The sequence below is a fragment of the Coffea arabica genome, chromosome 2e, assembly GCF_036785885.1.
Source record: "Coffea arabica cultivar ET-39 chromosome 2e, Coffea Arabica ET-39 HiFi, whole genome shotgun sequence".
NCBI classification, from domain to species: domain Eukaryota; kingdom Viridiplantae; phylum Streptophyta; class Magnoliopsida; order Gentianales; family Rubiaceae; genus Coffea; species Coffea arabica.
The window spans coordinates 67,195,347-67,222,256 of NC_092313.1; the positions used below are offsets into that span (position 1 = coordinate 67,195,347).

At 35.9% G+C, this 26,910-nt stretch overlaps 3 protein-coding genes and 1 pseudogene across 4 annotated transcripts; 2 read left to right on the forward strand and 2 right to left on the reverse strand.

Moving 5' to 3' along the window:
* Positions 1-1,340: 1,340 nt before the first annotated feature.
* On the reverse strand, positions 1,341-3,167 carry LOC113732722 (uncharacterized). Its single transcript, XM_072077827.1, has 4 exons — positions 2,845-3,167; positions 2,437-2,700; positions 1,950-2,339; positions 1,341-1,890 (listed from the first exon to the last, which is right to left on the reverse strand). Exons 1-4 carry the CDS (start codon positions 3,165-3,167, stop codon positions 1,341-1,343), a joined length of 1,527 nt encoding a protein of 508 aa, XP_071933928.1.
* An 8,582-nt stretch (positions 3,168-11,749) lies between these two features.
* On the forward strand, positions 11,750-17,044 carry LOC113732723 (uncharacterized). 2 transcript variants are annotated; one of them, XM_027258661.2, is made up of 8 exons: positions 11,750-11,987; positions 13,384-13,530; positions 13,621-13,678; positions 13,818-13,964; positions 14,073-14,660; positions 14,785-14,925; positions 15,027-15,131; positions 15,339-17,044. In XM_027258661.2, exons 2-8 carry the CDS (start codon positions 13,409-13,411, stop codon positions 16,347-16,349), a joined length of 2,172 nt encoding a protein of 723 aa, XP_027114462.1. In that variant the 5' UTR covers positions 11,750-11,987; positions 13,384-13,408; the 3' UTR covers positions 16,350-17,044. The 2 variants fall into 2 exon arrangements, with proteins under 2 accessions (XP_027114462.1, XP_027114463.1); XM_027258662.2 differs by having other exon boundaries at positions 11,850-11,987; positions 13,399-13,530; positions 15,339-16,584.
* Positions 17,045-17,560: 516 nt separating this feature from the next.
* LOC113729340 (uncharacterized) lies at positions 17,561-19,271 on the forward strand. Its single transcript, XM_027253648.2, has one exon. The coding sequence runs from the start codon at positions 17,876-17,878 to the stop codon at positions 19,100-19,102; it is 1,227 nt and encodes a 408-aa protein (XP_027109449.1). The 5' UTR covers positions 17,561-17,875; the 3' UTR covers positions 19,103-19,271.
* A 555-nt stretch (positions 19,272-19,826) lies between these two features.
* Positions 19,827-24,469, reverse strand: LOC140036426 (UDP-glycosyltransferase 87A1-like; annotated as a pseudogene).
* Positions 24,470-26,910: the final 2,441 nt, after the last annotated feature.

Consider the following 26,910-nt stretch of genomic DNA (forward strand, 5'->3'; position numbering starts at 1 on the left):
CTTCCTTTCTCAGTTTGTTCTATTTGCTGAATATTTTGGCTGTTCTGGTAGCCTTCAGGCAGAAATTTTGAGGCGATGACTGCCTCACAGTTAATTTGCGTCAAGTTTGAGAACTCATTTGTCATTGTAGGAGGGGCACAAACAATGAGCACAGTGGTTCGAGTTTGTGACTCTGACATTAGTTTCTGACCTGTAAAACCCTTGTTCTTTAGTACTATGGCCCTCTTTCTCGTAATCTTGTATCTATATTGTTTCTTTTGCATGTAATTTCTTACAGGAATAAGAAGGGGAGAAGAAAGTCTGTGGACAATGTAATTTCTTTTTTGGAATTTTATTAATTGATTTGTCTATATTTCTGATAAAAAAAAAGGCAATATTTGAATAAAAAACCCCTATATTTTGTAATATAAGAAACTAATGTCATATACAGTGATTAACCACAACTTGTTTCAGGGGACGAGAAATTCTGAGGATGTGCTACTTTAGTATTTCAAGGTTAATGTCATGATTTTGTTTTTCTGGTAGTGTCATTTTCTCAATCCTGATACTATGGAGTACATGGAAAGATTCAGGCATTTTTGCTACTTATGAATGTATTCCAAATGTCAGATATAATATGCAAAAATGTAGCTGGCAATGTTCCTCTGTGAGTACAGAAACAGCCAAGTGCTGTTTGGGGAATTTTGTGGACAACCTGCAGTCTAGTGTGCGTTCTTCTGCCGTTCTTAAGTACTTCTATACAACGTGTATGATTGTTAAGAATAATGATTAATGCTTAAAACTTGTTGACAATAAGCTTTCAACTAATAAACAATAAACTCTCAATTCCTCTTTCAGGAGGACTAGGAATGAAAGACCGTACTGATTACTTCTTTCTTGCAGAATATTACATCCTGGCACAGTGTCTGATCCTTCAATAAAAAGCAAAAAGACAATATATATATATATAGAGAGAGAGAGAGAGAGAGAGTCTTAGGAAAAGGTTACTTCCATACTTGGATCCAGTGATTGTATATCATCTAACGATGAATTAGACCTGTTAAATTATGTTGTATCCTTCTTTGATTGAAGTTCAAGATCCTATAATCAATGTGGATGAATCTTTGCCACACAACTAAAAGATATTTAATTTCATATTGGACAACTTCAATTTGTAACATAATGAGTTTCATGTTTGGAATAATTACTCACTCATAGCTTATAATGTTTCAATGATGAGACTTTGAGTGAACTTACAATATAATCCCCATGCAATATATATTTAATCATGGGGCACAGGGAGTACATAACTAGGGTCAATTGCATGGCAGACACAAGCAAAGCACAAGGAAAAGGAAAACCTACAGACTTGGGAATTCCCAAGCCTTCCCACCATTAAATTTTGTACCACAACCATTGCAGGAAGATTTGTATCTACTTTTTCGGACAGACCTAAGGGGATGCTCATGATTGGCGACTTGAATGGTGCTACCAAACTTCACATTACCATCCTTACCAAGTCGAGGAATACATCTAGGATGAAAAGATTGATCACATTCGCGACAATGATATATCCAAGTTTTGGGGTGTATCTCATCTTCGCAAACCTCACAGTAAAGTTCATCTGAATGATCACTGAACGGTGGATGCATCAAAAGAATAGGGTGTTTATCCCATCTATGCTTGACTGCGCCTGGTAAAGTAGCACACCATTGATGCAAAAAGAAACCGCAACGACATCTATAGTAAGCATTCGAGCTTGTTATCTCTTCTCTACAGGCATGACAGTGCATTGATGGGCTTTGCCTGTAACTTCTTGCATGCCATAAAATGTGTTGTTTGTGAAGTTTGTAAACCATTTGCTTTCCAAACGAAAAGATGACACAGTTGAATGGATTTTGATACGGCATTCTTCACAGTCGAAGAAAAAGCCATTACCTTTAGTATCACACCACGAGCAATAAAAGTACCCCAACTCATTTCTAAACTTTTTCAGGGTTAAAAGGTGACCATAACAGCAAACATGATACAATCTTTCAGGTGAAAAATTGGCACAGGTTAAGTGCAGCATGTACTTACACTCGGCACAAGTGTAGTACGGAGTTGAAATTGGTTGGATGCATCCATCGCATAACATTTCCTCAGTATCCTTTTCGTTCTCCACTGGCTGAGTTGAAGAAAGGATTAGCGGATGGCTGTGACTGAAATGTTTAATCTCCGGCAACAATTTTAACTCTTCTTTCATCCTTTTCTCCATCACAGGTTTGATCATTTCATCGAACACATCATTGCAGGGCAGCCTCAGATCATTAGGACCAGCATCAGCATCATTATGATCATAATCTATGCGACTCCCAAATCTTAACAAAAAATCAATTAATGCAGAAAAAAGTCCAAATGAATATCATGAAACAAATGTCATTCAAAGTAAATTACATTAATGCAGTAAAGACAAACCTGACATGGATGCTTAGGCAGTAGACATGGACAAAGTATCTACAACGACCACAATAATAAACCCACTCTGATGGCTTCAATACTTTTCTGCAAAACTCACATTCAAAATTATAGCGTCGAAATTCAAGTGGAAGTTGGTAAGCCAAGGTGAGGGGGTGATCATGATCATGATCCTCAAGTCCTTTGATTGTCGGTAATGAAGCACATTCTTCATGTATCCAAAATGAGCAGGTAGTACACATGTAAGACGGGGTATTAATGTCACTATATGGAACAAACATCAGGCTGTCACAAGCACAGCACTTGCTTGACTTTTCCTTTTTTACTAGTGTCAGGGGATGTTGGTGAACATCGTGTTTGATGATCCGTCAATTTGAAACTTTCAGAGCACATTCTATGCATATGTACAGATTACATTTTGGACAACTGTAACTGAAACCAGAGAAATCTTGCCAGCAAGCATCACACCGGCGCAGGGATTGAGCCAAAGTGGTGAATTTAAGAGGATGAGCTGAGTGCATTGGATGTAGAATCTCCTGATCAGCCAACTTTGCACATGTCTCGTGGAGACAGGTGCAATCACACTGTCTGCAGAAGTAGGCCGGCAATGAAATGGATTTCCGACACATATAACAATTATAACTGGGCAACTTTTCCTTTTCTTCTTCTTCAAACATACCCTCAGACTTGAATTCCAGTGGATGCTCATGGCCAAAATGTTGCAGCTCCATTCTCCTTCTGCTTTATCCTATAATGTCTTGTGACTGAATGTGTAACTGAGAGTTCAAGGTAACCAGTTGAACTTATGACTGCGTACAAAATAAAATGAAACCAGCGGTGAAGAGCATATTCCTTGATTGCTCTGGCAAGTAACTAGCTTGGTCCACTCTCATCCTCTTTTTCTTTCTTTGACATTATGTTATTTGTGCAATATATTCTGTTAGTCGGAGAATATCGTGTTTAGTTGATCCTTTTTCTAATTTATAGAGTATTAATCATGTACTGTAAAGGGTAGATTCTTTTTCTTTTTTCAATTTTAAAAGAATTTTTCTCTCTTTATGAAGTTCCTTATGCAATTCTTCTGTTGCACAAAATTCTGAGTTAAGTCGAGCAAGACACATGAGTCTAATGTTGAAGTCAACAGCTTAAGAAAGCAGGCAAGTATATCTTAATTACTATAGGTGCTGATCATTGTTGCAGCGATTTAGGCACCTAACATAAGCAAAATATCTGCTATATCTATCTCTACAGGAGAACCATATTCCAGGTTCCATGTGCATCATGCTATAAATAAGTAGTAATCATTAATCATCAAATAATACTTTATCTACTACCCACTAGACAAGATATAGTCCACTATCATTATTTAGCAATTCTTTACTAATTTTTGTAAATGTCAATGTCAAGTAGTGCATATTATGTATCTAATATTTTTTTTTTTCACGTCTATCAGTGATAAATGTAAATTAATAGTTATAAGTCTTTACAACAAACATGACATTCAAATTTATAACAAATAATTCCGAAGTAAAATATTAGCCTAGGTAGTCGGGGTGGTCATGATGGTCACATCTCGGTCTTTCCTAATTCACGAAGCTGCACAACATTTGTGAATTCATGATGCACAAGTGGTATACGAGTAAGAATAAGATTGATACATACATGGAGTGCCTTAAATTAGGTTTGTTTAAAACAAAATAGTGTTCCTGACTCGCATTGGTAATTAGCACTTGATTTGTTTGGATAGAGTATTATTTGAAATAATTACTGTAACACTTTTTGTGATGTGATGTATGTGAGATAAAAAAATGGTTGGGAATATAAAAATGTGGATTAAAAAATGTGTATTTATAATGTAAACAAAATATTATTTGAAAAAAATAATGTATCCAAACAAATTTTTTTTATTGGGCATAGTACCTTCATTTGCTTTATTATCAATTTTATCCATGCCTAATCCTCTTTTCCTTTTCTCCAAGATATCAGTATCGTTATTCTTCAAACTGTGACCCTACTTTATGTGGAATCACCACTGTTACTGTGTGAGAAATATATAGAAAAATTCACCCAAAGTTCTTTTCTTCTTAACATGGTATCAAATCAAGGATTCTAGGGTCTCTGTTGAAGTGCTACTAATATAATTTTAAATGACGAATCATGGCAGAATCATCTGAAATAGTGAAACACAGCGAAACTGCCCCCCATGCTAAAAGACTTGACTGCATGAATGGTAGAAATCTAGGTCAAGAGTCAAACGACTACACCAAGCAGTGGTTCATCCATGGCGAATATTAGCGTCAAATTGGATGACACCAGCTAGAGAGGAGTCATCATCTGCTCCAGAAAATTTAGAAGTTCAAAATGAGCAAAATGTTGTAGATCATGAGAAAGAAACATTGTTGGATCCATCATGTTACTGAACAACATTTTGGACTATGTGCCCATTTTGTCGTGTTAGATTTGATCATTTTAATCGTGACCTGGACAAAGTTTTGTGCTGAGAAAACTGCTCTGAGTATTTTATCGCGTCCACTGGTGAATCAGGTGGATGGGGGTATGCCCACAGTAGGGGGCTTCAATCAGATACAATAATAGGGAGGAATGCTGATGTGGATACCAGGGTAGAGGAGAATATTGGAAATGTGAATATGGTGGAAGTTGGAAAAGGAGAGTTTGATATGCCTGGAATTGATGCTAGACAACCTGAAGAATCTGGAGAAGTAAGAAAGAAGAACAGTAGGGGACTTGAATTAGATATGGGGAAAGAGAAACTTGACGATGTTGGTGTGGACTGTGAATATGAGGGCTGAAGAGAACAGTGTAAATGAAGATATAGTGGATGCTGGGAAACGAGAGCTTGATTTGCCTTGGGTTGGAGACAGACAGCCTGATGAATCTGGAGAATGAAGGAAAAAGTACAGTAGGGGACTTGAATCAGGAACAGGGACAGAGAGGATTGGTGATGTTGGTGTATATACAAGTGCTGAAGAGGCCTAGGACCGATGGTAGACAGCCTGAAGAATCTGGAGGACTAAGAAAAAAGAACAGTAGGGGACTCGATCCAGGAACAGGGACAGAGAGGATTGCTGATGTTGGTGCACGTAAAATGACTGAAGAAGAGAATGTTGAAAATGCAAATATTGGAAAAGGAGAGTTTGATTGGCCCGGGACTGAAGCTAGACAGCTTGGAGATTCTGGTTTATCTGGAGAATCAAGAAAAAGAAGCACGACAAAACGGAGCTCGCACTGACGGAATCTACCATGTTGGGGGGATTATCTGAGCTGTTGCAAGTCATTTCGGACAAAGGTAAAGCCAGTGGTGCTGATGGTGTTGCAAGCTCTTCAAAGAGGTTGAGAAGAATTAAAGCGAAAGACCGAAAAAAAAAAAAAAAAGGCAACATGTAACAATGGATTCAAGCTGCACATAACTTGGCTAGAGCCTAATTCACAACATCAATCAAGGTGAAATTTGTTGGGTTAAAAAGGGCTTACCTGTTTTCTATGGAAATCATAACAGAATTCTCTAGGCCCTTGAGCAATCTTGAAAACTCCATCTACTTCCTCAAAGCAATTACATTTAAGAGTTTGCCCCGAGAAATTTCTAAGATATACAAAATAGTTAGCTCATGCACAAGAGTTTTAGTTGATTTAAACAACAGATACTCGTTAAGAAAGGTTTCTAGTATCATGTTTTTGGTAAATCAAAAATTAAATAGAAAAGCACGTTATGTTTGAGCATGTCCATTTACCTTGTAATTTTGATATAAAATTGAGTACAATAGCAAAATTGAGCAGCCGATAGACAAACACTTAAAAAAAGTTAGTGAAGGTACACATGAATATTAGTTGTTAGTATAATCACTCTCCTATCTCCCTTTGCAGAGAATTTTACTTCTCAGCCCTGGGAGTATTTTAGAACCAGTCAACTAGACACACTTCTTTACCCCAAAAAAGAGAGAGATAAAACGCGCATCTATCGTTTTGAAAGAACCAAATATCCCTTCTCAGCTTGCAAAATCAAAAGAAACCGTAATAGGGCTACCGATTTCAGGAGAGATTACGCTTTATTTAAAAAACTTCACCATGACAAACTCGGTAATCAATCTTTGCAAGTAAAATGCTAATGGTATTGTCACTATATTATTTTTCATAGCAAGAGGCTAAAAGATCAAGAAAATAGTGGGAGTGTCATTATTAAAAATTATAGTGCATTAACAGTTGTCTTTTCTTTTTTTACAATGCCAACATGAAATAAAATTTCAAAAATGATTAACTAGGATACCAAGATGTCATATAATATATATATATATATGTATATATATATATATATATATATATATATATATATATATATATTTGTTTCCTAGTTGCATCTTTATCAAATTGAGATTAGTTAGTATTACATTTCTTAAAAAATATTAGTTTAGTTGAGCTCTTATACAGGTAATTTCTAACCCGTCAATGAAAAATCTCAAAGTGGTAATGTTTGGGATGAGAGGCATAGACAACTGACCAACTTACCCCGATTGAAAGATTTATATACTTTTTTACAACATCTAAAGGCTCTTGCCTGAGTCCACTTTTGTTATCCTTGTAAGTAAACAAACATACTTTTCTTGGAAAAATTATACTTTTATTTTAAAGTCGCTTTGAGTAGGTAAACTAATTGCAAAAATAGCTATCAACAGCATTTGGGCAATTCATTATTGAGAAAACAAAATAAAACTTAGAGACAATTCTTTACTTTCATAAACAAAAAAAAGATAGAAAAAAAAAGAGAAAACTTTGACCGAGCCATGCTGGTTTTCAATTCTACTCTTTCTTTCTTTTCTTTTTTTTTTTTTTAATTTTTCTTCTCTTTTTGAGAATACTAATTGTTAAAGGAGCCAGTGAAATAAATTTCTTAAATCCAATCATAATACGTGCACAATATATCATCGAAGTTAATTTTGATATATACTATCTTTGTCCTAGTTTATTTGTCTTTTTTTTTGTTAGCAACGATACATTTGTATAACCTACTCTATCCTAATCTAGGGGGAGGGGGAGCCTAAGGAGGCTGTGGTAGGGGACTAGTGGGTATACAAATCCAACTAGACTAAGGGAGTATTCTAACACAACTTTTATATTTTTTCATTGCAGGTGAGATTTGAATTCTCACCTACAGTCCAAAAAGGGGACTTAAACCCCTCCCTGGTGGCCCAGTGGCCCTGGTTTATTTGCCATGTTTCACCAATCCGATTTTTTAAGGAAAGTGGGGCTAGGAAATAAGCCCCGTAACCCAATGCGGCTAAAAACAAATAAAATTTACTACAAAAGCCGGCTAACGGGGGTATTCTTGTGTATGAGAACATAGTAATTGTGTCCTCCTGTCTTCGAATTGTCCAAGTTTCGATCGGTTAATAACATGAGCAATTGCCTCTGCCAGTACCGAAAGTGATAATAAAAGTGAGAATGCTGTCACTAAAACTAACCACACAAATAGGAGTGATCTATGCATAGTCATTCCAGGTCCACGCATTGAATAAGAAGAGAGAGAGAGACAGAGCCCCCAAAGACATCGGTTGACCTTGGCAAGGGCAGGTTACTCTCTTCTCTTGTCGGAATATCCTCACCTGGCTCAGGGGGCATCATTGGTCTACTCTCTTTCTAAGAGCTGAGCCAGGTAGCATCGTAACGTAACATCAAGTTCGCGTGAACGCGGACAAGTTAGCTTAGCTGGTCCAGAAGCAACAAGAAGAGAAAGCTCAGCCTTCCCCTCGTTTAAAGAAAGCCCCCTCTGTGAGCTAGACAGCGAATCAGCATTCCGTATGAATTGCTTGGTATATTTGTATGGTTTGAAGTGAGCTGGTGAGACCTTGGGAATCACCTATTCACAGTGATCGAATCGGAAACAGACCGACTTGATGTTTAAGTAGAAGCTTTGTCCCTACGACCAGTCTTCTGCTTTTGAACCTGAGACCCGGCAATGGGACATGCCTGACCTTGTTCGGACAGTGATTGGAGACGAAGGTATGTTAATCCCAGGCTTTCTCACGGATGCGTACTATGATGTCATGTTTATGTGGACCTCAAACTTGGGGTCTTCCTCATGAAATGTACTTACTTATTCTCCTGTTCATCAACTCGAACCTCATTCTTCTGCAGTTGATGTTACGGATCAGCCTCACTCTTCAGGCCAGCAGCTTTGCTCAGCATCTGATGCCCATTGCCTGTTCAGCTGACCTCAGAGGATTCCAGTCACCCGGCACAGCATCTTTTATTCTCGGCGGCGATTACAGACTGTTTCCCAGGGTCAGACTATTTGAGAAGATCAGCAGTCTTGCAACATGCATATAATTAAAAGAATGAATTATATTGAAAGAAAAGATTAATAGAAGTTTTGACTTTTTTAACATGATAAACAATTAAGAACATCCTAAATTAGAAAGCATAACACACACTTTCGATTAGAATTGTCCCAGGCCAACCAATACTTGGCTCGCTCAACCTGAGAAAAGTGCAATGAGCCTAACTTTTCATTGAGTCGGGCTAGGTTTAGGTCCAAATACTAGACTCGAATTGAATGTAAGTCAAGGTTGGACCTTATTAAGTTCAAACTCACTATAGGTCCAGTCCTTTAATATGTTATAATTATATATTCATATTTTGTTATATATAATTATATATCTAAATATATAATATTAATATTTTGTATTTATGAGTTATGTGTCAAAATATATTAATATATATATATATATAAAATATTAAATATAAAAAATTATGTCAAAAGATTCATAACATAAGTAACGACCTAAAACCCTAAACATAAGTAACGACATAAGTAAATAAGACTTGTATTTACTCTCAAATATTTAATTTTTGTTAAATACAAAACCTACCAGTTTCCCTTCCATAAAAATATTAATGTAACACTTTTTCAATTTTAGTTACAAACATTTATGTATTTAACATAAATTAAATGATTTAGAATAAAATACCCATAAAGAGCCAATACTTTACTCATCCAATGGATGAAAGCTGTAAAGAATTAATACTTTATGGGCCATTTCTTTTTTAAAAAATATTTAATTTATATTAAATAGATAACCTACCGATTTCCTTTTTGTAAGAATATTACTGTAACAATTTTTGAATTTTACTTACAAACGTTGATATATTTATCATAAATTAAATGTTTGAAAGTAAAATACCCATAAAGAGCTGGTACTTTAAATAAGTAATGTGCATTTGCCCACAAACTACACCCCTTAAAGTTTATTAATTATTAATTGATTTGTAGTACTTTATCATTCATTGGACATGTGGCACAAAGAGCAAATCTGATACAAAATTCTAATTTCACTCCCTAAAATAATATTTTAATTATTTGGACTAAATTTGCAAAGGATTAGTAAGTTCAGGGGAGGTTAGTGTAATTTTTCAAATTACAGGGGAGGTCAATGCAAGTGTTAGAAATCTCAGGGGAGGTTTCTGCAATTATCCCTTGAAAATATAGTGACTGTCGATCATGTTTTATTATTATTTTTCATATACTTTGAACTAATTGAATATATTATTATCAAAATTTTCTTGATTTATGTACTTTTTAATGAACTTGATTTGCATATAATTTTAATTTTATGGTCTTATGGATGTTAAATTAAGTTTAGAACTTAATAGTTAATGTAATTATATTAAAAAAATTAAAGAGCAATAAATAAGTTTGTACTAAATTCGAATAAGTCTCACGGGCCGAATATTTTGTGAGGCAAATATCAATCTCACATTTATCGATCCAAACCTCATTACTCGAAATTCGAAAGTAATACTACTATATGAGTCGGATTTGAACCTGTTAAAGCCAAGCTCGGATTGGCCTTTTGACAGGCCTACTTTCGATAAGACTGAGGTAGTACGTAAATGTCCAATACTGATCAAGAACAACAACAAAAAAACTGAACAAAGGCGACTTATTAAGAGCCATTAGATGCTGACCTCATCAACGGTCCAAAAGAGGTGGACTCGGGGCACGGGTGCAACCGTCCCAGGCAGTTTTGGCCATTATTAACTGCGCGTAGAGGTGGCAAATCAACCCACTTAACTAAATTTACCCATACCCATTCATGAATAGATGGGTATGGGTATCTTAAATTTTTGTATATGGGTATAAATGGGTTACCCAATAATACCCATTTATTAAATGGGTATTATTGGGTAACCCATCAAACCCAATTAACCCATTTAAAATTCTCTTCCCCTAAATCTCTTCTTTTCCCTCACCCATTTTTTTTTCAAATTTTTCATTTTGTCATGATGTTAACTACTTTTGTTTCATTATTATTATTATTTGTTGGTTTTATTTTATTATTTTGTTTTCTCTTAGTTTGTTAACTTGCTCATTTTTCGGCATTACCAATTTATGATAAATTTGAGCCTCTTTTCTTATCTTTCTAAAATGAAATTTTAAATTTATATATGGAAAAAATGTTAGGGGTTAAAAATTTTTTGATTAAATTTTTATATTAACTTTTATAATACTTAGTACAAATTTTTATATTTTTATTATTCAATTATTAAATAATATGTAATTTTGTGAAATAGAGTATAAATCAAAAAAATTTGGTAATTAGACTTATTGAACATTATAAGTAAATATTTAAAACTAATGATGGGTACAAAGAGCGGTATAAATTGATAACTTAGTTTACAAAAATGAATTTAAATGAATTTACAAAAAATTAAAATAAATGGGTTATAAATGGGTAATTGGGTTACCCAATTCATTTTTTGACTTACCCATTTATACCCATCTAATTAAATGGGTATAAATGGGTTGACTCACTTATACCCATTACCCATTTTATCCAACCCAAACCCGTCCAAGTCACCCATTTTGACACCTCTAACTGCGCGTAACTTTCTTTGTACATCGTGTAACTTTTTTTACACATTACGTAACTTTAGAGCAAATTTTTGTGGGACCCACACATGGCGTGAAAATCGAGTTACAACTTGTAATCTCAGCCGCACAAAATTTTGAGGCCAAATCATGGCCATTAACCGCTCAGGGACGGTTGCACCTGCCCCATTTCCAAAAGAGGTCTAATGTGTAAGACTCCAAGAATTCAATCAAAAGTACAACTACTCAATTACACGTTAAAGTGTTCGGGCCGAGTTGGAGCGTCGGGTTCGGATCGCAAGGAATTAATCAGGCCCGGTAAGGATTGACCCGAACACCCTGTATCGACAAAAAAAATAAAAAAAATAAAAAAAATTACACGTTAAGGTCTTATTAGTCGGCTATCCTCGTACTAATATTCCCCTTCACCTCAACCTTCACCGGCAGAAGTCTTTCATGCCATGAATCGTACCAATCTGCCAAAATCTCACCATTTCTCTGAAAGTTAGAAGCAACCCTCGAAAGAAAACTAAAAACCCATCTCACGCTTGCCAGCCAATTGATCCTAAAATCTGCGGACTAATCTGGTGATCATCAATCCATACAAGCAAAACCCGGTCAGCAATCAATTGTTCAGTTGCAGAATTGTGATCGTCGTGTTTTTGGCAAGGTAAGAGATAGTAATCGCGAAATGACCTGATACTTTAGTAATCAAGAAATTGCATATTCTGGTGGATTGAATTTGTACGTGGGTGTTAAATCTCTAATCCAGAGAAGGTTTTTGGCATATTTCAGATTTTTACTTTTTTTTTCTGCCTTTGTATATCTGCTCTGCTGAAATTGTTTTTTTGGTGTGGTTGAAGTATGTGATTTTTTAATCCAACAGTAGCTGTTCAAGAACTTCGAAAAAATCTTTGAAGTTTGGGGATGGACAATATCAGTTCAAAAAATATACAATGGTTAATTGTGAATTTAAAATGTCTTTTTTGGATAACGGCATGCTAAGAATATATGTTAAAATATATCCAGTAGATGAAATCATACAACATGTGATTGGTCCCAAAAGGCCATACTCTCACTGTCTAATGGTGTATTTTTAGTGTTGTGAGGATTGGTAACGGGATGAATGTGTTCGAGAAATTTTCCTAACTTATATGAATCAGTATCCTTCCTTTCAATGAATAAACTAAATTCAGACGTAATAGAGAATGCTGATTGTACATTATATTAGCTGGTGTTTTTGCAAACATGTAGTTTGAGAATGTAGAATATCAGTTGAAAGTGTACATCTGTTATGTGAAAATTTACATATTCTTTTCAACATTGTTATACTGACTAGAGAGTGATTCAGTTAATAGGTAGGCTGTGTTTCCTTGAATGAGGATAAGAATATCATATACAAAAATTTGAGTCTTGGAATAACAAAATGGAAGTGCCAAATTTGCAGAAAGATGCATAGCATGAGTCACATATGGTGGACCAATACATATCTATTCTCTTATACAATTTGTTGAAGATGTTTTTTTAAGGTGGTAGACTACTTGTATTTGATGATAGGCAAATTTATATTGATGGTTGATAGTAATTTGCAGTTACATATGTTAATACTGTTGTAATTTTGTTGACAGTGTTTAATATTGAGGAAGGACAAAATGTAGTTTGAGAATGTAGAATATCAGTTGGAATTGTACATCTGTCATGTGAAAATTTACATATTCTTTTCAACACAGTTATGCTGATTAAAAAGTGATTGAGTTAGCAGGTAGGCTGTGTTTCCTTGAATGAGGATAAGAATAGCATATACAAAAATTTGTGTCTTAGAATAACAAAATGAAAGTGCCAAATTGGCTGAAAGATACATAGCATGAGTCACATATGGTGGTGGACCATTACATACCTATGAATTCTCTAATACGATCTGTTGAATAGTTATTTGTATATTTATCTTAAGGTGGTAGAATACTTGTATCTGATGATGGGCATATTTAGATTGATGATTGACAGTTATTTGCAGTTACATACGCATGGAAAGTAATGATGTTAATACTTTGGTAATATGTTGACAGCGTTTAATATTGAAGGATATGCAACATGCCACGCAAAAGAAAGCTAAAGGAATTTCATGAAAAAGGTCAACAGAGGACTAGAAGGGGAGAGGAAGACCAAGATATCACCAAGCCCAAGCGACCAATCCATCCATTTATTCTGTTTAGGTGATTAGGATTTGTATGCCATTGGTGGCTATGTTTACCGAAACAAAAATATCATAAACTGATGCTGATAGGTACTGTTTCGATGGACAGGAAGCAGCATTTTGAGAATCTCAAAGGTCAAAATGGAGCTGGAGTTTGCGGTAGCAAGGTAATTTGGTTTTGGGGTTGCATGTAATGAAAAACTATATGGAAGCTATGTATAAAATCATCTGGTTAATGCTATGACTAAGAGATCTTATATGTGGAATGATTCATAATGAATCTCCATAATTTACGGTTCTAAACAGGGGAATGCAAGTGCCAAACAAGCATGGGAAAAACTTAGTGAGGCTGAGAAGGCACAATTGATGAATAAATATAAAGAGGACTTGCAGATTTACAAAGAAAGCATCGAAAAACTAGGCAAGAGTACCAGTTTTGACAGAGCCAAGCGAGTAAGAAGTTGTAATTTTAATTGCATTGATCATATGGTATATGTAAATTGTTTTGGCATTGTCTGATTAAATACAGAGAGTGATAAACATTTGTTAAATTATATGTAGGAAATTACCATCCGATCCTCACCGTGCCAGTTGTTGAAACTGGTTTCTAAACTAGATGACATCAAAAAGGAAGCAATCAGAGAGATAGGCTTTGGTGGCCTATTAGAGATACAATGCCATTCAATGCCATCCTGTTTGCTTACATGGTTGATCCAACATTTCAATCCCACCCAATGCCATATTCAGTTGGATGGAGGACAGATCCTACAGGTCACAGCACGTGACGTAGAAATCACACTAGGGATTCCCGGTAATGGGCCGATTCCAAAAGAAGATGAGGATGCATCAGAAGAGGAGGTAGGTATTATTCCAAGAAGGTACAAATGGATTGATCTTCTTGAGGAGTTGATTAGTATGGAATCAGGGGAAGAATTTAAGAAGAAGTTTGTGATATTTGTGTGTGGATGCTTGCTGGCCCCAAGCAAAAGGGCTGAACATACTACGAAACTCTGGAGATGTTTGCATTCAGTTGAAGAAATTAGAAATATGAATTGGGCAGAGTACGTTCGCATCAAGCTATGCTCGCAGTTACAAGATTTCCAGCTAAAAAGAAGAAAATATGTTGGAGGATGTATTTTTTTCTTGATGGCAAGTGTTGTCAATTCTACAGTTGATGCAATTAATTAATAGGAAAATGTTTAATTTGCAATTTGCTTTTCATAATTCATATGTTATTGGTTGGACGGTATGCTAATAGTAATATGTTTGATAGGTATTCTATCTGGACCGTGTTAGCATCCTAAATCACCATGTACCTAGGACAATGCCACGTGTGAAGGCGTGGACTGATAGTGTAATCCAGGAAAGAATTAACATAGAGATGAATACCCACAGGCAGTACGGTTTTGGAAAGGTAGTAAGTAATTGCATAGTCATATGTCTTCTGCAATCAAATAAAGCTTGTTTGAGATTATCATTTCTATGTTGTTAACTGTTACAGTTGATGCATTACAGGTTGAGGCACAGTTTGATGATAATGTCAACACATGCCATGATGTCGTTGATTTGCGTGATGAGCTATTTGTCAGATTAGCAAACAGCGGCTTTGTAGATGTTGCGGTATTATAATATATACATCCTAGTTTCTGTTTGAAACCCTTTGATTATGATTTCTTGTGATGATAGTCTTGTGAGTTGATATGAGATAACAAGAAATCTATGCTGTAATTGAATCTTATGTTAGCATGTCAGCAAGACATGCTGATGTTTTTAGTAGCTAGAAAATTTTCAGTTTTGAATGCTGAGATATGAATATTACTTGTTCAGGCTGTGCTTGCTGCAATATCCAATGTACCTCTGACCTTCCAAAGCAGGGTAGTAAATGTGGGTGAACTTCTCTGTGGTAAAAGTAGCACAGCGGTGCATCATGATTGTAGTAGATCAGAGGATATTTTATTGAATGGGAACAGAAGGAGCAAATTAACTGTGGGAGTGAAAAGAGCCAGGGCTGGGAAATCATTGGTTCAGCAGCAGTCATTTAATCAGTTTGAGAATGAAAATGAGCTGGGTGTGCAAAAATGGGTGAATAATAATTTGGATACTGAAATACCATTTAAAGAAACAGCTGAAGATGTGCTCACATTTATCCCTGAAGGAGGAGAAGAAGAAGAAGATTTGACATTCACAGAGAAAAGCTCGCAAAAGAATGGAGAAGATTTGAGAAAACATGAGTTGAGACTGCTAGGTGATTTGCCAGTGCATGTACAAGAAATTCTGGGAGAGGATGCTTCGCTACCAAATGCTGAAGCAACTGTATATGCACCTGTTCCAACTGATGATGGTGTAAACTTGTCAGCACTGAAAACGCACCAGATGGATCTGCAAGTGGGCAATAACCAAGAAATAGAGGTGTCAGTAAAATCTCCCCTCTCAGTAGAAAGTAGTCCAACTGAGATTATTGGTGTTGTGGATAAGATTGATGCTGTGGAGCTCATTGAAGAAAAGAAAAACAACCTCCAAAGCGTGATGGATTTCGTGATGCTTGAATGGAAGGATTTTGAAGGCCATGTAAAAATGATCCAGAATTCTGTCAGTGGATTCTTCGGTGAACTTGAGTCTGGGGAGACGGACTTGAAGCCTGTTCAAGAATCAGCAAGTAAAAATTCTGAAGAACTCATTTCAAGGAGAAAGTGGGTTGAGAAGAGGTTTAAGAAACTGGATGAAAAAGAAAAATTGATCCTAGAGCTTTTGCAAAAGGTAGAATTGGCACAAAACAAATTTGCTACTATTCGAAATTTTGTTGGTGAAAAACTTGAAAATATTGCTTTTCAAGGGTAGAGTCATATTAAATAGCTTAATTTGATTCTGAATCAAATGGAAGTAGGGGCAGATCGGGTTGATTTGAAAGGGTAAAAGCTGGAGAAGTGCAGAAACTTGAGACTTTAAGAGAAGATTTTAGAATTGGCAATACAAAAGAAAGAGTTTGATTCTGTTCAAAACATCCCAGGCAGAGTTGTCTCTGAAAGCTGATAGGAAACTCAACTCTGCCAGGGTGGCAGAGAAAAGTGGGAAAGATGGTCTTAAAATTCAGCTGCAGTAGTGTTGTTCTTGTGAGGTACTTTCTCACTGGAGAAAATTGCAGAAATCCCGTACAGAGGAGTTGCAATGCTGAAGGTGCCTTTAACAACATTAATTATGATTATGCTGAATGAATTGCACTGTGATCCCAGTACATCAGATGCAGATGTTAATCATAATTTGTTACAGGATTTTAGTTATACTAAAAGTTCAGATATTCATGCTTATTGTCATTCAGCTTTCTGATCACTTGTCAAGTTCAGATGCTAAATTAGTGAACATCTGGTTTTTGACAAATGGGAACACTATAGTCCAAATCTCTCCATTGTAAGAATGCAACTAAAATAGTGTCGGTCATTGGCTGAATGCTTGTCAATGTGGAGAGTACTTATAGTTGTTCTATATTGGGTAGAAGTTTGACATAAATAGTGCATGGATTCACTAGTCCTTTTACATCTTTTTGCTCCTCCTAACCTTACGTGCTCATTTGCATTTATGAACAGAAGAAACGTTAACATATTCCACATGAAAGCAGTAATTCATCGAGCATATTCTTTATGTGATGGTGGACTCTGAATTTTTGGTGGTTGAAGGGGAGGACGGGAGGAACTTATTCATAGGAAATTGTTATTCTACTTGTGTCATTTTAAAATTACGATCCACGTCAATTTCTTTTATTCTTGTTTGGCTTAACTATTCAGTCTTAGTATCTAATAGCAAATCAAAATAAAAGATTTTAAACCCAATTTCTGTACTTGTAAGTTCTTTCTCACCACAATTTGTGATTTCAACAAAATAATAGCAAGAGTCAAATTGTGCAAAACATAATAAGGCAGTTATATGACTCAAAATGTTTATTAAGTTTTTTTTTTTTAATTCTTGAGACAACAAATAAAGTTCTGAGGAAATAATAGGTAATATTCAGCATCCATAATGTCTGTTAAGAGAATTTTCTTGAGACAAAAAATAAAGTTGTAAGAGAATAATACGTAGTACTCAAAACATCCAATAAGAAGTTAAATATAGTAAATCAACCTAAAAATATCATAAAAAATATTGAAAGGCTTAGAGTAAAAAGAAAAATTTTTCAAGGATGAAGGGACAATGGAATTTTGTCAAGTTTCTATAGCAGGAAAGAAAAAATATTGCCTGAAAGCTCATTAAAATTTCCTAAAAATTCCTGTTACTTCACTTTAGGAAACTACACTCTTTGTCACCTTATTTATGTCCCAGGTTTAGCCGTTGCTCAAGTGACAATTACTAATATTAGAAAGCAAGCAACAGCCATGGTGGCCAGCACTAACCTAGAGCACAATTCCATGATGAACGAAGACAAGCAGGCCACCAAGGCCGAAAGCTCGTGTTCCAAGAAAACGAAGCATGGCACCAAAGTTGAAAGCTTGTCTTGCAAGAAAAGAAAAGAGTGTATTAAGAAGAAGACAATGGAACTATCTGTGTTGTGTGGTATCAAGGCTTGCATCGTTGTTGTTGGACCAAGTGGGCAGGTTGAGACTTGGCCTAGAAACCCTGATGATGTGCGACAAATCATAGCCATGTACAAAGATTTGGCTGCCAAGAAAGGCTGCCAGATCAAGAGGTTCTCTGAATCAAGTGTCAAGGTTGGAAAGGCTGTTGATAATGCGGCAGAAAAGGCTAAGATTGATGAAGATTTTGGTTCCAACAACGGCTGCAGAAAACAAGAGGAGAAGGGGGAAAATAGTTCATCAAAGGCCTTTGCTGAAGATATTGTAAAAGTGATTAATTCAAAGCTTGAATCTTTGGAGAAGAAAAAGGGTTTCTTGAGTGAAAATAAGGGTAAAGAAGTTGCTTATTTTTATGGTGAAGAAGAAACACTGCACGAGAAGTATTTTACTGAATTATGGAACGTGCCGGAGGTGGGAGAAGCATCAGATTCCCAAGGCACTGGAAAACCCCAATTAGGTGCAGCACCAGAACAGAGTGCCCCCTCTTTGGAAACGATGTTCAAACAAAATTTGTTTGAAAACCCACAAATATTTGGTGATTCTTCAGACAATTCTGAGATGGGATTATTGGGAGGAGCATCAGCTAATCAGGAGATTGTCCAACATGTTCCTATGCAGTTCAACTTCAACAGTTCTAATAATTTTGACGGTGGAATCAATTTATCCAACTTAGGAATCCATAATGTTCAATTTCCCAACGTTCAATTCCCTCATCAATTTCCCTGGTTTGACAGCAGTAATTATCAAACTGGAATGTTGAGCGTGATGCCTCAATTGCAAGTCATGAATTTCCCTCAATTACCATTGATTCAGGGCATGAATTTATCTGGATTACCATTGATGCAAGGCATGAATTTCTCTGCAGGACCATCGATGCAATCCACTACGCTTGCGCCTCACCGGTTTGATGAAGGCAGTCTGCCTCAGTTGTGTCCACTGCCACTGCAAGCTTTTGGACCTGAATACCATTCACCGCAGCCCTTAACTTACAACCCTTCTTCTTCCTCTTGGCAGCAATATCAATTTTAATATTTCCTTCATCTGAAAGGGTTACCTCTTTGGTTAATTTTTGACTGTTGAGTTTTTTTTTTTCCTCTTTGGGCCAATCAAAGAGGTAATTCTTCGGGCAATTTTGACTAGTTTTGTATGAGCTAGATATTCTGCTGATTTTTATTCGGCAAAGAACATCAAATTTAAATTCCCATTTACAATTTTACTTTATTAAATATTGCTGTGTGGCTGGCATTTAATTTTTTTTTTTTTTGGGTAAGACTTTTTATCCAAGTTTCTTGCTTGTTACGTAATCTGTTAGTGAATAGAATAGTTTTCTAGTCGATGCTGTTATAAATGATTTAATAAATCAGATTCCTGGTAAAAAGATGACTTCTGAATAATGAAAAGTCGCATGCTTTGCAACAGCCTATGTATTTGGAGATTAAGTTTGCTTGCTATTCAGAACTTCTAAATTATCAAGTTCAAAAGTAATTTTAATATTTAATTACAAATTATATGTTCTTGTCTTCTTGTAGAATTCAGTAGTTTTGATTTATCAAAGCATGATTTGAAGTGATAAGTTCGTGAAATTAGCAAATTCAGTGATTTTTGGTCGGTGTATGGCAGAATGAGGAGGAGGAGGTCGATTTTAACTCATAGTGTTTTCTATCCAGGACTTCTGCAATCTATATGATCTCTAGTTTAAGCTTTGTCTATATGTTCTTAGCTTTCTAATCTTTTGCAAGATTGTTGCTTTTCACTATCGTACAGTGGTCATATTATGATCCTGAGATGAAATAAAAAAGAATCTGCAATTGCGTCCTAAGAACTTTGAGAATTTTGCTATGTCCTCGAGGAAAGCTTTAATCTCAAGTTCAGAAGATCCACCTTCTGCTGTTGCCTGTTGGCAGATCTCCCTGATTCGTTGGGCTCTTCTCCTAATTTCTTTCCCTTCATCACATTCCAAGTCCATAAATCTCTTCAAAATCCTGGAAATTTCTTCTCTTCTCAGTTCTCACCATAACTCCATCGTCTCTCTTTACCCTCCAACCAATTTTCCAGTTTTCCACGATCTGCTTGCTGTCTGTGTACTGATCCCATGCTGATGGGAATGTAAGTATTGGAACGCCAGCAAATGCACTTTCTTTAGCAGAATTCCACCCGCAATGAGATCAGATTCCACCTATTGAGGGGTGAGTGGTACAATACTTTCAGTTGGTCGCACCAAGGCACAACTAGTCCTTTACCAGTATCACCACAACTTGCTTGAAACATAGATATGTCTTCGCGGGCTGCCGCCCAAAAGAATCTAATTCCACTGTCAAGAACTCCAGCAATTATCTCAGCCAACTGCTCGTCGGATGCAGATAGAAAGCTCCCTTGAGCAATGTACAATACGGAGGCTCTAGCTAGGTTGAGCATCTAACCATGCAATATAGTTGTTGTTGCTGCTGTTTTTCATCTTGAAAGAAGGCATTGCTAGGCCTACGGAGTAAATGGGATTAGGCAATTCTGCCTAGAGACTGTCTATGACTTTGGAGTTGGGACTCCAGTTCATAGGCACAGCTCAATAGAAGATAAATCTGCCTTGGCTGCCACAGGAATAACTTCTAGAGCTCGCCGGCCATAATCTGACTTTCACCATGGTCGAATAGTTCCCTAGGAAAATCTGCAATTCGAATCGATGGGACTCTTGGAATGCAGGTCACCCTATGATCTCCTTCCTTCCTCTGTAGTTGGTACCATGCAAGTAACAATAATATTACGATTAGTTCATTATGCGTAAACGGTGTCTATAAAGCCTAAAATTGACATTTTAGAAGTCAGACTGATTAATGATTTTCACCAAAAAGGTGTTCGATGATCTGATGTAGAACAAGGAACCCAAAAAATAGAACATCTGAATTAATGGGTTCAAATGATATGTTTAATTGCATTTGATAACAAAAAATAGAGCATTTGAATTAATTAAATAGCACTGAATTTTTTAGACAAAACTTAATTTCAAAAAATAATAGATAAGTTATTCAATTATCATTAATGTGATGTAAGCTCAAATGAATTCAAACTTCAAACTTCAAATTAATGAATTCAAACTTCAAATTTTATATTTTAGTTTTCAGACTTGAATTTTGTCAAAACACCCTAAGCCTATGCCCCTCCATATAGTTGCCCAAAACTCTTTAGGGTCCATAATTTGGATAGTCATCATAATTCTGTTTAAATATTTTAATTTGTTTTTATTATTATTTCCTACTTTTATACGTGACAATTTGGTTTTCAACCGGATCCGTTGTCGGTTGCATGCGAAGTTTGTCTTCGGGCATGATGCTATGTTGGCTGCATGAGAAGTTTTCTTAGTATTTCGTAATTAATAAATAGTTCTCTTAAGTTATTATTTAACTTTTTCTAATACTTTTCTACCAGCTTACTAGCTTTTTTGCATGTACAATTTAGGGTGGTTGTATTTCATTCTTGTCAAGCTTTTGATATACTTTATCACAATAAACACTTTGTCACTTTAATTCATCAACGTTTCCTTGAGTGTATTCAAGGTTTCTTCTAAAGTTCTTTAGATTTATTATCTTTATTTTTTCCTATAAGCGAGAGAACTTAAACTCAAAATTTCTTATTTACACTCGCATAATAAAGATTTGCATCTATTACCTATTATGTTACATAATGGAAACACCTCTATTCATAGATTATGAACTTCATCTCAACTTTCTACGAATATCTAGTGTTCAAAAATGCACCTTCTTTCTGTCTCAATTTTTTCCGAGATCATTATAGGCATTTTGTCCCTACAGTTTTGGGATGCTAAGAAACTTGTTTACAAAATGGAGAGATGCATAATCAATTTCAACAAACCGTTAATTTCTGAAAACATTGGAGGCCTTTTTTATGCCAAGTCAATGGAAAAAAAAGGGCAAATTACATTTTATCCCCCTACGGTTTCCAGAAAAACCACTTAACCAAAAAATGATTTTAAAAGCTATACATAAACCCCTTGTGATTTGGGTTGAAGTGTCAAGCAGTTGGAAAGCACCCATCGTGACGATTAGTGGCTTAAAAATGCTATATATGTGATTGTACTACTGGTAGCATTAAGAAATATTCCCATATTACTCCTGACCACTTTAACTCACCCAATAAAGCCTCAGATCTGTACTCCTTATCTCTTTCCATGAAATGAAAGTACACTTTCCATTGAATCTTAGTGAAGGCAATACATTTACTGAAGAAACCAAACCAAGATTTAGAAAGAAGGAGATCTAAAGGTGAATTATAATATCAAGGTGCAGTCATTTCCTTTTTCTTGAGATATAACTTGAATGGATTATTAATTTTTTTTTCAATAAACTCTAGATGTCATGCTCAAGCAGTGCTGGTGGAAGCACTCAAGATCTAAGGTACCAATACCTGCATTGTGCATGTGGGAGGAAAACAGTGGTAAACATTGTTGAATCCAACAAACCTTCAAAAGGAAGGCTATATTTTGTTTGTGCGACAAAAACTTGTGAATTTTTCTCATGGTGCAATCCAACAAGGAGAATAAGACAAAATTACACTAGTGATTTGAATGTTACAACTAGAGAAATCTTTAGTGGAGAATCCAGTATTGATGGTTCAGATTTGGAAGGCTTGCGCGTGGATAGTGGTTTATATTTGAGGAAAATGAAAAACATTGAAAAAACCTTAGGAGTCATGAAGATTTGTGTGGGTGCTTGTTTTGCTATATCTGTGCTATCATTTCTCATTTTGATGTTCAAGTGAAAATATATCAGATGAATTATGGCAATGAAAATGCTGTAAATCTGGACCTGTTGTCTTCAAATGGATTACTTTGTTGTCTTCAATGAATGAATGAACCTATTTTGGTAGTCAATTGATATAAATGGGCAAACAAGATTTCCAGTTGGCATAACTTGCTTTGGTACTCATAGTTTGAACTTTGGATTCATTTGACAATATAGCTGTCCAAAAGTTCACAAAAATCTAGTAATACATCAACCAGTTTTTACAAAACAAAATAAGTTACATAAGTACCTAATCAAAAAGTCCAGCAGACACCGAGATTCAACAAAAAGTCCAGCAACAAACTATTAACAAAAAGCATTGAAGACAAATAGTTTAATTTCAGCAATTTCAGCTCCTTCACCAATGGTCATCAAACACGTTTAGCTCTCTTAGCCCTCAAATTTTCTAGCACACTTGCAACTGTTGGTACAAGTTTTCTGACTCTAGTTGATCTTCTAGTATCCAAAATAGGTTCAACAGCAGAAGTTGATCTTCTAGTATCTAAAACTGCTTCAGTAGCAGAAGTTCCATAGGGCTACATAAATAGATAGATTTAAGTCAGTAAATTGCAGTTAACAAAGTAATAATCAGCATCATTAATAGTACCTATGACACTGAATCCTGTTGTGAGACAGATCCAATACTTGTTGCATTTCTAGCAATATCTGTTTCATTTGCAACATCATTACTTGCATTTCCAGTATCACTAGCTCTACCAAGCGCCTATTTTAATAGTAACAAATTAACTACAGATTTAGAAAAAATAGAAAAGAGATGGTAACATTGATTACAAATTAACTACTACAATTTACCTTATAAAACTTGGACTTTGGATGGACTGGGAATTTACAAGTCTTAGAATTATGTCCTGGCCTAAAACACTTCATACAGTGCACAGCTAGTCCTTTTCTCGTAGATGTAGCGCTTCTAACTTCATCAACTTCTCTTCTTCTCACTTTCTTGGGCCTTCCAGGTTGTTTCTAATTTTGGAGGATTCACCTATTCAACTCCTTTTGAATCCCAATACTCTTTAGAGGGCATTGTAGCTATAGTGTAGTTGTAGGTGCTCAAGTATGCTTCTTTGCTATAACAAGGATCAACATAGAATTCAGGCTCTAATTTATCCCTTTGAATAGTAGCAATAGAATATGGGCATGGAATCCCAGTTAGTTGCCATAGTCCACATGTGCATGTTCTACGACTTATATTAACAACACATCCTCTAGTCCCACAGTCCACTTCATACTCAACATTTCGAGAATAATGAGTTATGTAGGACCTACTGTTCAACTTGTCCCTTTCGAGTCATTCTTGTATGTTTGGACAGAGGTTCCCTTGATACTTTTGCATGCCTTTCTTTTTCACATTTAGCCTCTGCATTAGTTTTCTTCTTATCCACTCAAACATGGAGATGATTGTAGAATCTCTTGCCGGAAGTATGTAGGAATTAAACGACTCATTCAAATTATTAACAAGAATATCACTCTTGCATGAGGAGTTGAAGTGTGACCTAGACCATAAATGTGCAGGAATCCTACTTAACCAACCAGCTGCATTCATAGCTCATCTCACCTTTGGATCAGCCCTTTCCAATTCATTCATTGTTGTCTTAAAGTCATGAATGTTCCCAGCAGAAGCAGCTGCCCAAAAATACTCCTATAACTCCTTGCTCTTGAACTTTTGTTTGAAGTTTTGATATATATGGCGAAGGCTGTACTTATGCTCTGATTCAAGAAACATATCATCAATTGGACTCACTAACCGCTTTTGCCTATCAGATATGAATGTCCATGAAGCTCTATTTCCAACACCAAATTCAGTTTTCAACTCCATCAAAACCATTTCCATGAGTCATATCTCTTAGTTTCTACTACAGTAATTGCCATGGGAAACATGTTATTATTTTCCCTACCCATAGCTGTCAAAAGCTGTCCACCAAATGAGCTTTTTAAAAAGTAGCCATCTAATCCAATTATTGATCAACAACCAGCTAGAAACCCATTCTTCATTGCACTTAAACTCCAGTACATTCTTTCAAATGTCCCAACCTCATTGTCATCTAGTCTAGCCATTTGCAGGATAATATGGCTACCAGGATTTCAGATCAACAAGGTTGCAGCATAATCTCTAAAGACATGATACTGTCTCATATCATTCCCTTGTAGTGCCTCTCTTGCCAACTTTTTAGCTCTATAAGCCTATCTAATGCTTATGTCAACCATAATCTCTCTCCTCACAGTTTTGACAAATCCTTCAATAGAAGAATTTGATTCATCCCTAAACCTATCTAGATATTTTTTGCTCAAATATTTGCATGATGGTTGTTGTATTCTCTTCCACATACATGCACTCCCTTTATTGATTTGATTTGAAAAGTGCTTTCTTTTTTAATTGGACTTGCCCGTATCCTCTCGGAACAACCTTTTTTGTACATGGCAATAACTTTTGTTTTTCATTTTTTTTTATACTTAATGGTATAGTCTTCCCTGACATTTCATTCCATAAGTGTTTCTCTAAAGGCCCGTAAGTTCTTAAATTTGTCCACAACTTTCAACTCAAAACTTGATTTTGTGAACTCAACTACAACATTAAAATCTCGATAGCCATTACTTTTCCCATTTCTTTTATCATCTCCCCACATAATGTCAAGCAGTTCTTCATCATCAACAACAAATTCATTCCAGTCTTCATTAGTATTAGTTTTAGAACTCTTCCCTTCTTCGAAAGTGTTCTTATCATATCCCGGTGGTAGCAGATCCTCCAATGTATATGTCTGTTTTGTTGTTGCTGGTTCTTCAGTTGTGCATTTTGGCTGCTGTTGATTTTCTATTTCATTAGCCTTTGCTATGTTTGCAAAAATATTCTCAGCTTCTGGTCCTTCTAATCCCTCTTTCAACCACTCAAGTTCTTTTAAAGTATCAGATCTGGCATCACTAGCATCACTATCAGACGGAGCAGGAGGCAAAGCACAGAACAGGAACAAGGCCAGAACTGCTCAACCACCAATGGAGGCCACCAGATACAGGTATAGTGAGAATCAACACTGATGCTGCCGTTCCTATTAAATTAGCAGGAGCGGGGCTAGGAATGGTAGCGAGGGACAGTCATGGAAACCTTGTAGAAGCTAGAGGTATCAGGAAGTATAGTAGATGTGGAGCTGAACTAGAAGAGGCAGATGCAATCCGACAGGGGCTGGTGATGGCTAAGGAAGCAGGATGGCGAGAAATAGAGGTGCAATCTAATTGCAAAGCTGTCATTGAGAGAATCCATACGAAAGGTAGAGAGGAAGCCCCAATTGGTACAATAATGGAAGATATCAAACAACTATGTGATATGTTCCAATGCTGTACCTTTTTGTTTATTAAGAGAGATGGAAATAGATGTGCTCATCAAATGGCACAATTTGCAACCAAGCTTGTTTCCAATGTGATATGGAAGCAAAGCTTCCCTCTGTGGCTCAAAGAAAGCATACATGAGGACAATAGGATGAATATCCACTTTTGTACTTAACAACTTGTATTATCAAGTTCACTAAATATATAAAGAGAATACCGTTTGACAAAAAAAAAATCATCATCTTCACCTGCAGGCTGTTCTCCAGCTTCATCTTGCTCCTCTACAGCTTTTTTACCTTTTTCCTTTGTTGATTTTGTGATTGCTTTGCTGTGCTTTTTGTTTCCAGCTTCATCTTGCTCCACTACAATTTTTTTACCTTTTTCCTTTGCTCATCTTGTGATTGCTTTGCTGTGCTTTTTGTTTCCAACTTCTGTGGTAAGTCTTCTTACTAACTTCTTGACTATTTGTTTCCCTTTTTTGTTTGCTAACTTTTTAAGGGTATCTTCATCAGATGTCACATTTTGTGTCCCATTCTTGCCTAATAGGTTGTTTCTATTATCATCATGACAGGTCACAAGATGTGGGGCATCTGTGGTGGCACTTTTAACAGGACTTTTTACTCCAACAGAAACAACTTGACTGGGTATTTCATCACATAATTCAGTATATATGTTGACAACATCAACGCCTTCATGCACAGTTAAAAT